Source organism: Chinchilla lanigera, unplaced genomic scaffold, assembly GCF_000276665.1.
Source record: "Chinchilla lanigera isolate Chin_1 unplaced genomic scaffold, ChiLan1.0 scaffold00052, whole genome shotgun sequence".
NCBI lineage: Eukaryota > Metazoa > Chordata > Mammalia > Rodentia > Chinchillidae > Chinchilla > Chinchilla lanigera.
In genome coordinates, this window is record NW_004955453.1 from 3,344,570 (window position 1) to 3,358,845 (window position 14,276).

Sequence of the window (14,276 nt, forward strand, 5' to 3'; positions counted from 1 at the left end):
GGGTCTCGGGTTTGTGCAGTCAGAGCCATCTGCCCTGAGCGCACAGGTCCGACTGCGGTCACGCCTGGGAGAGGCACGGCCTCGCCTCAGTTGCAAGAGCCACGGAAGCAAAGGAAATGAAGCTACAGATGCGCGGAGCTGGAAGCAGCCCCCCGGCAGGAAGGGGACAGCGCTGACCACCTCAGTCCTCCAAACGCCTAGGCTGTGCCTGAGAAACGCAATCCACACGGCCCCAGGGCTGCCCGGGCCGCCAGAAATCACACTCGGGTCAGCCCTCACGCAGAAGACTCCAGGCACACCGGCCTCATGGCTGAGGCCACGGCGTGGTTTCTTTAGAAAGAGACAGCTGTAAGGTAGAAAGGCAGATGGCTTCTTTATTGCAAAGACGGCAGTTACCAAACAGAAGCAATAAATACGACATTAGGAAATTGAACACACACACTAAGGCGTGGTGGTGCTGAGCAATCCCCCAATTCACAGGATATGAAGCGTCTCCTGGGGCCAGGAGCACCCCTACCCCAAGGCGCCTCTGGGCCAGAGGGAGAGGGCGGCCTGACCTCGGGACCCCGAGAGGCCCTGATGTGTCCAGTGGGAGCAGCGTGACTTCCATGGTGGCAGAGCTCACGGGAAGCCCACTCCTGGGGCATGGCTGATCACCCTCTCATTCCTGAGCTGGGTAGCACAGGAGCTAGGGGAAGAAGGCGGGCTGGGCAGACCGGGGTGAAGGCCGCAGAGGGTGGGCTTGAGGGGCGGCGGCCCCACTGGGCACGGCGTGGGCAGTGGACCCGGGCACCGCGTGGGCAGTGGACCCGGGCACTGCAGCCCCGGCCCAAGAGCTGCCGAGAGAAGGTGACTACAAGCCGAAGGAGGGAAAGGACAGGGCAAGGCAGACCCGTGGCCGAGGGCTGCAAGGGGACACGCGGACACAGCCCGGCTGTCCTGAGCAGTGGGAGGTCAGGGGCCGGGGAGGGGGTCCCGGCCCCCGAAGAGGACAGGGCGAGGACAGGGCGAGGACAGGCCAGAGGCAGGACGCCGCGTGCCGGGGGGGCGGCTGGAGAGCTGGGGTGCGGGCGGTGGGGCACAGCTGGGACGTGGGCGGCGGCTAGGCACTGAAGGTGGCCTTGAGCTCCCGGAAGGCGGCCCGGCGCTGCCTCCTCTCCTCCTCCTTCCGCCTCTGCTCGGCCTGCTCGGCCTTCAGCTCGGCCTCGAACTTGCTGGCGGACGACAAGGCCAGGGCCTGCGGAGAGACAGCAGAGGCGCGTGACTGGAGCGCGCCTGGCTGGGCCTCGGATGGGCCGCCCGGGTGGACACCAGCTGCCAGCTGTAGGGGGCGCACTACATCCTTTTTTTATCTAGCTCCAGGCCCTCAGCCCGAGCCCCTTCTGCAGCCCTTTCAAAATACTTTCGAGGCCAGGCGCGGTGTGGTGCGTGCCTTATATCCCAGCACACTGGGCGGCTGAGGCGGGAAAATCACAAGTTGGAGCATAGCTTGGGCAACTTAGCCAGTTAGTGAGATCCTGCCTCAAAAATAAATAAGTAGGGCTGGGTATATAGCTCAGCAGTACAACGCCTACCTGGCAAATGCAAAGTCCTGAGTTAGATTCCTGGCACCAAAAATATATATATAAATAAAGAAGTAGCCAGCATGGTGGCAAATGCCTGTGATCCTAGCAATCAAGAGGCTGAGGCAGAAGAATCACGGAGTTGGAGGCCAGCCTGGGCTATATAAGCGAGGCCCTGTCTCAAAAAAAAAAAAAAAAAAAAAAAAATTAAAATATTTTTAAATGGGGCTGGGGATTTAGCTCAGCGGCAAAAAGCGCCTGCCTGGCAAGCGCAAGGTCGTGAGTTCGGTTCCCGGTACCGGAGAAAAGCCAAAAAAAAAAACAAACAAACAAAAAAAACATTTTTTAAAATGTAAAGACAGATTCTCCTTAAGTGGCCAAGTTGACCAGGCTAGACTCATACTTGCAATCCTCCTGCCTCAGACTCCCCAGTGTTAGGAATATAGCCACCATACCTACCTGCCATTTTTTTTATTTAAGAATTTGTTTTCAGGGATGGGGATTTAGCTCAGCGGCACAGCACCTGCCTGGGAAGTGCAAGGTCGTGAGTTCGATTCCCCGTACCAGAAAACAAACAAACAAACAAAAATTAAAAGAATTTGTTTTTAATAATACATATCAAATAAATCCATGTACTAGCTCTCTATGCTACAGCTGATGCCCCCATCCATTTGGTAACATTTTTGAATGATGCACTGGCTGTGTACGTTATTTTAGTACAGGCTATGCAATTGCTCTCCAGGGTAGCTGCTCTGGTACACTCCCAGCACCACGGGCTCATTTCCCCACAGCTTCGCCAAAACTTACCGTTAATGTTCTACCTTTCTGCCAATCTGAGAAGGAAAGAAAACTGGCACCTTCTCTTACTTCCTCTTTGGTGAACTCCCACTTGAATCCCTTCCCTATTTTTCTATTCAACTGCAGTGCCTCTCTCCTCCTCCAGCTTTTTATGAAATTTAGCTATGTATTTTTTGCCGCGTATTTTTTACTCACCGCTTGCTGTCTTTTGATGGCCTTCTAACTTGAAGTTATCTTGGGTCTCAGAAATATTTGCAATTTTGATGTCACTAAATTTATCAACAATTTCTGGGTTTTGCATTTTATGTCATGTTTTAAATTCTTCTATACCCAGAAGGCTATAAATCTACTTTTCCTGTATTTTCTTCTAACACTTTTATGGTTTTGTCTTCTCATTTAGCTTATTAAGACCCGAAAGCCCCTCCCCCATAAGTTCACTTATTTTAGTGAGGAGTATAAAGTAGGATTTTTTTTTTGAGACTGGGTCTTTGTTTTTGTCTTTTTGAGACAGGGTCTCACTATGCAGTTCAGGCTGGCCTTGAGTTCACTTTGTAGCCCAGGCTGGTCTCAAACTTGCAATGATCCTCCAGTCTCAGCCTCTCAAGTGCTGGGATTACAGGTGTGCGCCACCACCCCCAGCTTGAGACTGGGTCATGTTGTGTAGTCTAGGCTCGTCTTGAACTCATCATGTAGTCCAGGATGCCCTCAAACTCATGGCAATTTTCCTGCCTCAGCTTCCCTTTTTAAATTTTTAAATTGTCAGCTGGGCATGGTGGCACACGCCTGTAATCCCAGCACTCAGGAGGCTGAGGCAAGAGGATCGTTAGGAGTTTGAGACCAGCCTGGGCTACAAAGTGAGCTCAAGGCCAGCCTGAACTGCATAGCGAGACCCTGTCTCAAAAAGACCATAAATAAATAATTAATTAATTAATTAATTAATTAATTAAATTTTTAAATTGTCAGACAGGATCTCCCCAAACTGCTAAATCGCTCAGGGTGGCTTGAACTTGGGATCCTCCTGTCTCAGCCTCCCAGAGTACTGGGATTTTAGGTTTCCACCACACCCAGCCATTTCTTTTTTTCTTTTTGACATTCCCTACAATAGGAATATATTTTTAAAAGTTATCCTTGCAGTCTTAGCACGAATCTCCTTAAATGTTATAGCTGCGTTCCATTTCTTGATAGTGTATGATCCTTACAACTATATCCCTTAATATAAATTTATTTCTGGTATGGCATTTTTATCTAGTTTTGTTATCAGAAGCAATGGCTTTAGAGAATAAACATGACATGATCTCTGTAATGCGCTGGAATTATTTTTGTAACACTGAAAGTCAGGCTGGGGCTGTAGTTCAGTGCTAAGGTGCGCGCTCAGCGCGGGTGAGCTACTGGGCCTGAGCCCCAGTGCTGCGAAAACGATCACGGGAAGAATAAATCTGTAAACTTCCCAAGGCCTTAGCTGTAGGTTAAGGAGCCTAGAGATAATGTGAAAATGCATGGGAGGCTGTGGACAGGTTATACAAAGATACACACCCTTTCTGTAAAGGACACAAGTATGTGAGGGGTCATGGGACCAAGTCTCCCAACATATGGAGGGACGTCTACACCTTCCACTGCCACTCCTTGGGACCTGTGCCCTGCCTGACACGCTGACCCTCCTTCCTGCCCACCCCAGGGCCTGCACACTCACTGAGCTCCATCTGCTAAGCTGCTCAGGTTGGGCTTGCCATCCTCCTGCCTCGGCCTCCTAGAGTGCTGGGATCCCAGGCACGCACCACCATGCCTGGCTGTACTGATGATTTGGTGTACAAAGGCTGGAACACTTTTCTTTTTTTCTTTACAGAAAGTCTCAGAATTAAGCATCCAGATTCATTGGGACATCAGGAGTTTTTCAGGTTGGGCTGGGTCTTTGGTGGGGCTCATCCCTCTTCCCAGACCCAACCTACTTCTCCTCCTTACTTGGCAGCAAACAGCAGTGCAGTCCTTCCTCTCCAGCCGCTCTCCCTTCGCAGGGCCCCGGGCAGTTCCCTGAACACCTCTCAGCCCAGAGATGGGCTGCACTGGCGTGAACCTGCCCCAAAGCCAGTCACTCAGCTCCTAGATCATGCGCTGCTAGTTTAAATACAGTCAACATGAAAACTAGAACTACCATTTTAACTGGACCTAGAGATGCACGCTTGTAATCCTAGCACTTAGGAGGCTGAGGCAAGAAGATCGCAGCTAGTTTAAGGTGAGACACCATCTCAAACTACTTCCACCCCTCAAAAAAAGCCGCTAAAAACAAGTTTACAAAAAACAAAACTATGAAATACTGAGAAGTTCTCATTTCCTGATTATCTCTGCTACCCTTGACTGTATCTTTGCTCTTGGGGCATCTGCTTTCAGCTGTGGCAGTGGCACAAGTGGCAGATGGCGATGTTCGTGTGAATCTTCCCCCTCCACACAGCCACGATCAGAGCTCGACAGCAGCCTGGCCGTGAGTATCCTCAACGGGCATCGGCCCGCGCTGCACACGCCGGCATGTCTCACGGCTGTGAGACAGTCTAGGCAGCCGTGCGGCAGAGCTGCGGGAAAACGTGACAAGCGCAGATAAAACCCAGAATCACGCGTTGTCTGTTGCTCTCACTGTATGAATCCCTCCAAAAAATCGAAAAACTAGTCTTCTAATATTTGAACACTCTTACCAAGGAGTTGCTCAGATCACTGAGGAATATACACATTCCAATATACAGCTTTCACTTTCTTTCTTACAAATTAAATTAATCACATTCTTTTATGCTTTGCAATCACAGGCTGGCTTACAGATACATGAATCCTGCAAGTCATTACGAGGCTGGGCAGGGTGGTGCACTCCTGTAATCCCAGCACTGGGGAGGCTGAGTCAGGAGGGATTGTTGTAAGTTCGAGACCAGCCTGGGCTACAAAGTGAGCTCAAGGCCAGCCTGAACTGCATAGCAAGACCCTGTCTCAAAAAGAGAAAAAAAAGTCATTGGGCACGTTCTCTGAGAATCAGTGACACAAACAGCCCGGTGTGGTGGCACTTGTCTGGAATTCCAGCACTCAGGTGGTTGAGGCAGGAGGACTGTGTGAGTTTGAGGGCAGCCTGGGCTACATAGTGAGACACTGTTTCAGGAAACAAACAAAAACAAAAATGCACACAATAAAAGCAGTGTATATTATCATTCTTTTGTTTGCTTTTTTTTCTTTTTGTTGTGGGGGGGCAGGGTCTTTCCATGTAACCCAGACTGGTCTTGAAGTCACTGTGTATCCCAGGCTGCCCTCCAACTCACAGAACTGAGGCAGCCATCCTCCTGCCTCAGCCTCCCAAGTGCTGGGATTACAAGCATGCATCATCACCCCCAGCCTGTATTATCATTTGTAAATTATGTGTTGCATATTATTGATAACATTTATAATACACAGATGCATGTCTCCTATTTTGTTCAGGGAGCCAATTGCTAAATATTTACCAAAAGACCACCACGTAGACCTCAGTTTCCTCACCTACAAAATAAGACAGTAACAGCCATCTCCAGAGCACTAGCGTGAACATCAGACAAATGTGAACCTCAAGCTCTAGCGAATAAGACACAGGACCGCCCCTGCCACCTGGCAAGACTTGGGGTCTTCTTTCTTCTTCTCTGGATCCCCACCACTTTGCATCCCATAGCAACATGGACTCCCTGGAGAGTCTGGCCCTTGACATCTCTACCCACTCACTGGCTGGGCCCAGGACATCTGTTCTGGCCTCATCTGATTTCCTCTCTCTTTTCTTCAGGGCTGGGAATTGAACCTACCACCTTCAGATTGTTAGGTACTATGGGAGCTACACCCCTAGTACTAATCTCTTCTTAAAACTCCACTTGCTGCGGCCAGACCTGGTGGTACACTCCTGTAATTCCAGCACTCTGGGAGACTGAGGCAGGAGGATCTCAAATTTGAACCCAACTTAGGCAATTTAGCCACTTAGCAAGACCCTGTTTCAAAAATACAGTCTGGGGATGTAGCCCAGTGTGAAGACCCTAGGTTCAATCCCCAATACCATCACTACAAAAAAGAAAAAGACATTGCTCTTGCCGGGCATGGTGGCACACACCTATAATCCTAGGACTTTGCTTGTGTTTTGTTTTTTTGTTTTGTTTTGTTTTGTTTTTGTCTTTTTGAGACAGAGTCTCGCTATGCAGTTCAGGCTGGCCTTGAGCTCACTTTGTAGCCCAGGCTGGTCTCGAACTCACAAGGATCCTCCTGAGTGCTGGGCTTACAGGCGTGTGTCACCATGCCCGGCCTCTGTTTTGTTTTTGAGGCACAGTCTTACTACGTAGTCCAGGCTGGCCTTGAACGCACTATGTAGCCCATATGTACGTAACCTTGAACTCGAGGTGATCTCCTGCCTCAGCCTCCTGGGATTATAGGCATGTGCCATTACATTTGGTTTAATCTTAGCACTCTGGGAGGCTGAGGCAGGGGGATTGCACATTCAAGACAGTCTGAGTAACTTAGTAAGATCCTATTTCAAAATAAAATATAAAAATAAGATGGTGGTGGTGCTAGAGATGCATCTCAGTGCAAAGACCCTGGATTTGATCCCTAGTACCAAAATGAAAAAATAAAACAAAAACATTGTTTCTGTCCTTAGCCAGCCATGGTGCCACATGCCTGTCATACCAGCACTTGGGATGCTGAGACAGGAGGATCACAAGTTCAAGGCCAGCCTGGGATACACAGTGAGACTCTTCCACCTCAAAAAAAAAAAAAAAAAAGAAAAAGAAAAGAAAAACCAACCACCAGTCAGTCTCCTTGAGTCCTGGGTTTCAGGCTGTACCCTGTGGAGACAGCTTCCTCAGTCTGAGTCACTGGATGTCCAAGAAGTATCCCGAGTTCACCTGTACCCGAGGAGGGCACAATCGGGCATACCCCAGGCCTCGCTGGGGTCAGAGGGTGTGGAGGAACCCCTCCATGGCCCTTGACATCTGCCGCCCTCCCTGGGTAGCATCGTGACAGCCAGGCCCAGGGATTCCCTGGGAGCCAGGTGTGGCCCGGTTCTGTCCAGAGACTCAATCAGAAGCAACATGCAGCAGGGCGACACCCATCCGGTGCACTCTCCCCTTCGGTAGGCCTGACGTCACCTCGCATCACCCCGAACCAGCTCCCCACTTCCCCTCTCACACCACTCCCATCCGGGGGTCTTAGTTTAAAATCACAGCTCCTCCTGGCCCTCAGCCGCAGGCCCTGCCCCTCCCCCCCCTTCCTGCCCCACAGTCCTTGCCCTCGCTGGACCCTCACGCCTCTGGGATCTGCTGAAGCCTCTCCCAGGCCAGTCTGCCCTGGCAGTGCCGCCGGTGCCCATGTCTGGGCCCTGGTCCACACTTCGAGCGCCTCGTAGCGCCTGGGATCACTACACAGCTGGCTTGGGACTGTGTGCCCTCTGCGTCCCAGGAAACCAGGCAGATGTGACCGGGCCTGAGGGGCTGTCTGCAGCTGGCTCTAGTGACCAGCAGGCTGTCCCAGGAGATGGCCCTCCGTGGGGGCAGGGAACCAGCGCCTGTGTGTGGCCAGCATGCTCAGGGACCACAGGACCTCACAGTCACCTGCTGAACGCCTGAGAGGGGGCATGCTGGCCAACTCCCTGTAGCTTTTTTTTGCTTTTTTGACACAGGGTCTCACTTTTCAGTTCAGGCTGGCCTTGAGCTCATTATGTAGCCCAGGCTGGCCTTGAACTGGTGGTGATCCCCTCCTGCCTCAGCCTCCCGAGTGCTGGGGCTACAGGCATGGGCCCCAGGCTTCGCAGCCCTTCTTTCATCTGGGCTTCTGAGCAGCAGGTGCTTACAGCTCAGGACACCTCCCAGCCTGGGGCCCTCACTCTCCAGTTCTCACGCCCGCCCGGAACACCTTCCCCTGCATGATTACAAGCTGAGTCCCATTCACCTGGGAACATCTGTCACCCAGAGGCTTCCTGATGGCCTCGCCCAGACTCCTGAGGCGAGGCGCTGAGGCCCTGGTTGTCACTCATGTGGGCAATTAACTGCGGCACTGTAATTACAGAGCGCGCCTGCTCAGCCTCGAGTCTGGGTGAGCAGGTTGGGGAAAATGTATTGTTAGGCTTTTCATCTTTTCGCCTGCTTGTAAAAATGATGCACACTCATTATAAAACATTACAGCTATATAAAGGAAGTCCCCAGTATGACTGCAACTACTATCTTTTCATAGGATTAGCCAGGTTGTATTTAATACTTAAGAAATTTGACTGTCTCATATATTGTTTTGTTTAATTTTTGTTGCTGTTGTTGAGATAAGGCCTTACTATCTAGCCCAGGCTGGCCTCAAATTTGTGATCCTCCTGCCTCAGCCTCCTGAGGCATGGGATTACAGGTATGTGCCACCACACCTGGCTTTTTGTTAATTTGTTGTTGTTGTTCTTATTTTTTTGGACATCTGTGCACACATACACGTGACCTTCATACTAAGCTCTATCCAAAATAAAACAAAAACAAACCTCACAAACTAAAAGAACAATTTTAGGGATATAGCTCAGCTGTACAAGCACCTGCCTGGCAAGCACAAGGTCCTGAGTTCGATTCCTGGTTAAAAAACAACAACAAAAACACAAACTAAGCTCTATCCCCAGTCCTTTTTATTTTTTGAGACAAAGACTCTCTAAGTCACTAAATTGCCCAAGCTGGGCTTAACCTTGCGATCCTCCTGCCTCAGCCTCACAGAGTGACATCCCATTCTTTGATAGCTGCAGAGTGTGCAGACGTGCAGCCGAGCCATGTGCTCGATTCTCTGACCTCGGAAGCTTCAGATGCTGACCTTTCCTCTCTTACCTCTCTTTTACCTATGGAAACCCCGTCCAGAATCAGCGTGCATTGGCCTGAGAGCCTCTGGAGGCTGAAAGCCCAGAACACGGCTCAGAGGTCGGAGTGTCCAGGAGGAGCAGCTGAGGGGCCGCCCGAAGCGGAGGCTGCAGGGAGCAGTCTCCTAGGCAGAGGCCCTGGCGCCGGGCAGAGGGCAGGGCAGGCGCTGAGCCCCGCTGTGCAAAGGCCCGCGGCATGTGGAGGGCTGGTGGGCTGGGGCAGGGAGCAGGCCCGGGCGCTAGCGCGTCCTCGTGTCTGGGTAGGACATCCGGGCCTCCGGCACCTGTCACGCCCACTGCAGCAGTGCAAGGGCCCCTCAGCCCGGGGACCTCCCCAGGGGTGCCCACGGGACCTGCAAACTGCAAACGTGACTCGAGGGTGGACGTGAGGACCCAGGCCGAGCCTGCGGTCCTCTCTGCTCTGTGCCGCCCCTGGGGACAGCAAGTGCTCCGGTGCCGCTGTGGCGCAAAGGAGCCCTGCGAGCGGAATGGGGCGCGGGCTCGCTGCGGAAGAATCGGGAGTCGATGTGGGCGGGGTCGGACACCGGACACGGGGGCGTGGGGGGGGCGCAAGGTGCAGCGTAGCCGGCCTGTCCCCAGCACTACCCACGGGAGCTCGAGGGACTCAGGCTTCCAGAGCGGCATCAAGAGGACAGAATCCGTCCCCAAGCAGCGCGGCAGAGCCCTGCCGAGAGGTCTGAGAGGCTGGAATGCACCGGCGAGGACACCGTCTCTGGGCAGCTCTGCAAGAAGCTGTCACTCCCCCAGGACTGGCTCCGCTGGGGGTGGCAAAGCTACAGAAACTCCGGGACACATGTGTTCAGTGCTACATATGCGAGCTCACTCAGTGCTCAAGGCACTCCCGTTTGTTTGTTTGCTCATTGAGAGAGGCTCTCACTATGCAGTTCAGGCTGGCCTTGAACTCATGGAGATTCTCCTGCCTCAGCTTCCTGAGTCCTGTGGTTACAGGTATGTACCACCATGCCTGGCTTAAGGCAGTGCTCTTGTCTCTTATGTTGTGCATCTCAGAGTGGCAGCAAGACCATTAAGTGGGGAGGCAGGGTGCGCAGTCGTGGCGGCACACAGGCCCTCCCCGCACCGGCCCCGCTGACAGGCGTGTGGGGGCCTGTCCTGCTCTCTGCCCTGCAGGTGAGCTCTGTGAAAAGGGCAGTGCTTGCATGAACCCATGGATGAATGGAAGCCTCTGGAAGGGCTTTGCAGATCCGATGCAGATCCCTGCTGTGGGCCAGCCTCTCTTCTCCCGTGGTTCTGTGAACCACTCATTTATAACACAGGCATTCAAAATGCAAAGATACCCGGGCATGGTGACACACACCTGTCATCCCAGCGTTCGGGAGGCTGAGGCAGGATGAATCTGAGGCCAGCCTGGGCTACAGAGTGAGACCCTGTCTCAAAAAACCAAAAAAGTAAAAAAAATAAAAACCAAAGACAAGGGGTAGCTATTGAAGCAAGTCAACCAGATGGAGGGTAGAAAGATTTCTTTTTGAATACTGAGGACTGAACCCAGGACTTTCACACTGAGCCACAGCCTTTTTTATATTTTTAAATTTTGAGACAGGGCCTCATTAAATTGCTAAATTGCCCACACTGAGCTCACTCTTGAAGCCCTCCTGCCTCAGCCTCCTGAGTGCCGGGATCACAGGTGTGTGCCACCTTGCCTGGCTTGGAAAGGGACCCTTCAGCGATACCTGGAAGGGGAGACCTGGAGCACTACCCAGCAAGCCTGCCTGAGCCTGAAGCCAGGACTGCGCTTGCCCCTGAGAGTCTTTCTGTTCTGTGCTTCCCTTGCCCAGGGCGCCTGGCTGCTCTCTCCCACCCCCGTGGGCAGTGCACAGATCACCCTGGGCACACGGCTGGCAGTCCAAGACCCGGGTACTGCCCCTCAGCAGACGCAGGGCGCAGCAGCCCCGTGGGGCAGGAAGCAGCGCCTACCTTGGCTTCAAAGAAGTCCTTGGCACCTCTGACACCCTCCAGGGCCACGTTGATCTCAGAGAGCTGCGCCAGCGCCATCAGCCCGCTGTCCTCCTGCAGCTGCCCCGCTGCCGCCTTGTGGAAGATGAGCAGGAACTGCAGAGGAGGGAGCCCAGGGTCGAGTCCTGTCCCCCATGCCAGAGCCCGGGCCCCAGAACCCCTGCCCAGGCCAGCAGCTTTCAGGTCAAATGTTTGGAAAGGGTGTTTATGTGTGCATGTGGTGGGTTACTCGGTCCCGCAGGAGAACGTCCAAAACAATAGCAAGTGGTCGGGTGGAGCTTAGTATTTTCTTTTTGTGTTTTTGAGACAGGGACTCCCTACGAAGTTCAGGCTGGCCTTGAACTTACTATGTAGCCCAGGCCAGCCTCAAACTCGCAGCGATCCTCCTGCCTCAGCCTCCCGAGTGCTGGGGTTACAGGTATGCCTATCATACCCAGCTCTTACCTACTTCGCTTTCCTGGTGCACCCCACATCCACGTCAGGCCCCCTCTTCCTACTGTCTGCTGAGAGGCCTTCGCGGACTTGCTAGGTTGCACACACCTGAGCTCTGTCACTTGCCCCTTCTCTGTGCTTTGGGATTTTTTGACGTTCAGACCTTTGACATGAACCTTGTCAAACCTTTCTCTATTCTCTCCAGAGTATATTTAGAAGAAAACCTTTCTGGCCACCAAGGTTACATAAACAATCACCTATGTTTGTGTCTACTACTTTTATGGCTTGTTTTTTTCTCCAAACATCTAAACATTGAATCTCTGAATTTATTCTGATCTGTCATGTGAGATAATCATTAAACTTATTTTCTTCCAAATGGTTACTAAGTAATCCCCACATGATTTAGTAAATAATCCACCCTCTTCTTTCAGACTCAAACATGACCTGAATTAATCTTTGAAGCAACCTGTACTAAGGCTTGTGCAGAATAAATTCCTAAATAAATAAACTGACCAAACCTAAGCAGCCAGTCACCTCTTTGTGGACCTTCTCTCCCAAGGTATTTTTTTTTTTTTTTTGTCTTTCTCTTTTTTTAAAAGACAAAGTATCAATAAGGCAATTTTGTAGCTTTCTCACTTTTTTTTTTTTTTTTTTGAGACAGGGTCTTGCTATGCAGTTCAGGCTGGCCTTGAACTCGCAAAGATCTTCCTACTTCAGCCTCCCGAGTTCCGGGATTACGGTACTGTGCCAACACACCCAGCCCAGGTTTCTCATTTTTTTTCTTTAAATTTTTCTTATGAATTTATCTGTCTAGGCTGGGCATGGCGGCACACACCTGTAATCCCAGCACTTGGGAGGCTGAGGCAGGAGGATCGTTTTTTAATTCGAAGCCAGCCTGGGCTACAACATGAGCTCAAGGCCAGCCTGAACTGCATAGCAAGATCCTGTCTCAAAAATACAATAATAATAATAATAATAATAATAATAAAAATAAAAAATAAATTTACCTGTCAAATGATTACTATGTAATTTCCATTTGGAAAGACAATAAACCATTTTAGCCACTTTTTTAGGTTATTTTGGAAAGATGATAAACTAATGGATCCCAAATCACCAGAAGATGCTCTCTCTAGGGCTTTTAGAGGCAACCTGAAATATGGGCTTTGCCGAGAGATTCCAGGTTCTGGGTCCAGGTCCCTTTTCATGATGATTATCCCTAAAGAATGCCTTGCCAAAGGGCGAAGGACATTACTGGAGGTAGGAACCACCCCGGGACAGGCGTCTCTTACTCCCTCGAGTCTCACAACACCATGTGCCTTGCTGAGACGCCTCGTGTCCCTGGCTCTGAGGTCCTCGGCCCCCTGCGGGCCCCGCGGACACTAATCAGGGGCAGCAGCGAGGTGTCCAAGGACGTGCAGCGCCCCTGGGGCTGTGTGGCCAACCCGGGTGACAACTGCAGCTTCCGACTCTCTCACTAGGGGCCAGCACAGGGCAGGCCAGGGAGAAAGGTCGCTGGGAAGTGCGCCGGACCCCAGGGCAGGGTGCGGCCAGGCTGGGACCACAGCGGCCGAGCTCATCCGGAGGCGCAGAGCAGCAAAGGCCACAGCGCTGGCGGCCCGAGCCTCATCCTCAGAACCCTGGGCTGGGTCCCCAGGGAGGCATGCGGGGACAGAGGCCAAGGCCTGGAGGACGCTGAGGTCACCGAGGCCATGCAGGGCTCCAGCCTCTCCTCCTGGCACCCTTGGCTCCTGCCCACCGCCGCTCACTCTCTGCCAGCTCCAGCAAGGGCGGTGAGCAGACACTGCCAGCAGGCTCTTAGGCTTCTAGGACCACAAACCCAACAAACTTCTTTCTAAAGCACTCCATCTCTACCGGGCATGGTGGCATACACCTGTAATGCCAGCACTTGGGAGGCTGAGGCAGGAGGATTGCCGCGAGTTCGAGGCCAGCCTGGACTACCTAGCAGGACCCTGCCTCAAAAGAAAACACCCCCAAAATAACATTAGTAATAATAGACTAAAGCGCAGTGACAGTGTTCAAGTCCGCAGCAGGGGTGCGAACTGGAAACATCAAGAATCCCCGAGCCTGGGGCAGATCCAGGCGGTGGACTCAGCTCTACCAGCTGAGCAGGCCACCAAAGCACTCGCTCCTATCCCAGGGTCCCCCAGCCCCAGCCAGTCTCAGAAGTAAGGAAGAAAATCCAGCTCAAACACAGCTTTTCCTGCAGCCCCGGGCCTCCCTGGCAGCTTCACCGTGGCAGCTCCTGCCCTGGGTGACGAGCGTTCTTGCTGCGCCCGGGCTGGCTGGCTCTTTAGTCCTCAGGGACTGGCCTGCTGGGGAGTGACGGAACCCACCCAGCTGTGGCCGGGTGGGGGTGCAGGAGGGGTGGACAACAAAGAGACAGGGACACTACTAAGAAAGTGCACACAGGCCAGACGTGGCGGTGCATGCCTGTAATCCCAGCACTCAGGAGGCTGAGGCAGGAGGATCACTGTGAGTTTGAGGCCAGCCTGGGCTACAAAGTGAGCTCAAGGCCAGCCTGAACTGCATAGCGTCTCAAAAAGACAAAAAAAAGAAAAGAAAAAAAAAAAAAAAGCACACACAGCTTTCAGCCTCTGATAGACAGGGGATTCTTAACT

General features: G+C 52.2%; 1 protein-coding gene across 2 annotated transcripts in view; it reads right to left on the minus strand.

The window, feature by feature from the left end:
* Positions 1-349: 349 nt before the first annotated feature.
* Efhd1 (EF-hand domain family, member D1) overlaps positions 350-14,276 on the minus strand; it is a 33,239-nt gene continuing 19,312 nt past the window's right edge. For both annotated transcript variants that reach the window (XM_013519768.1, XM_013519767.1), the window contains exons 3-4: positions 11,167-11,301; positions 350-1,237 (exon numbers count right to left, since the gene is read on the minus strand). In XM_013519768.1, the coding sequence (XP_013375222.1) occupies positions 1,103-1,237; positions 11,167-11,301 (270 nt within the window). In that variant the 3' untranslated portion in view covers positions 350-1,102. The remainder of the gene's footprint in view (positions 1,238-11,166; positions 11,302-14,276) is intronic.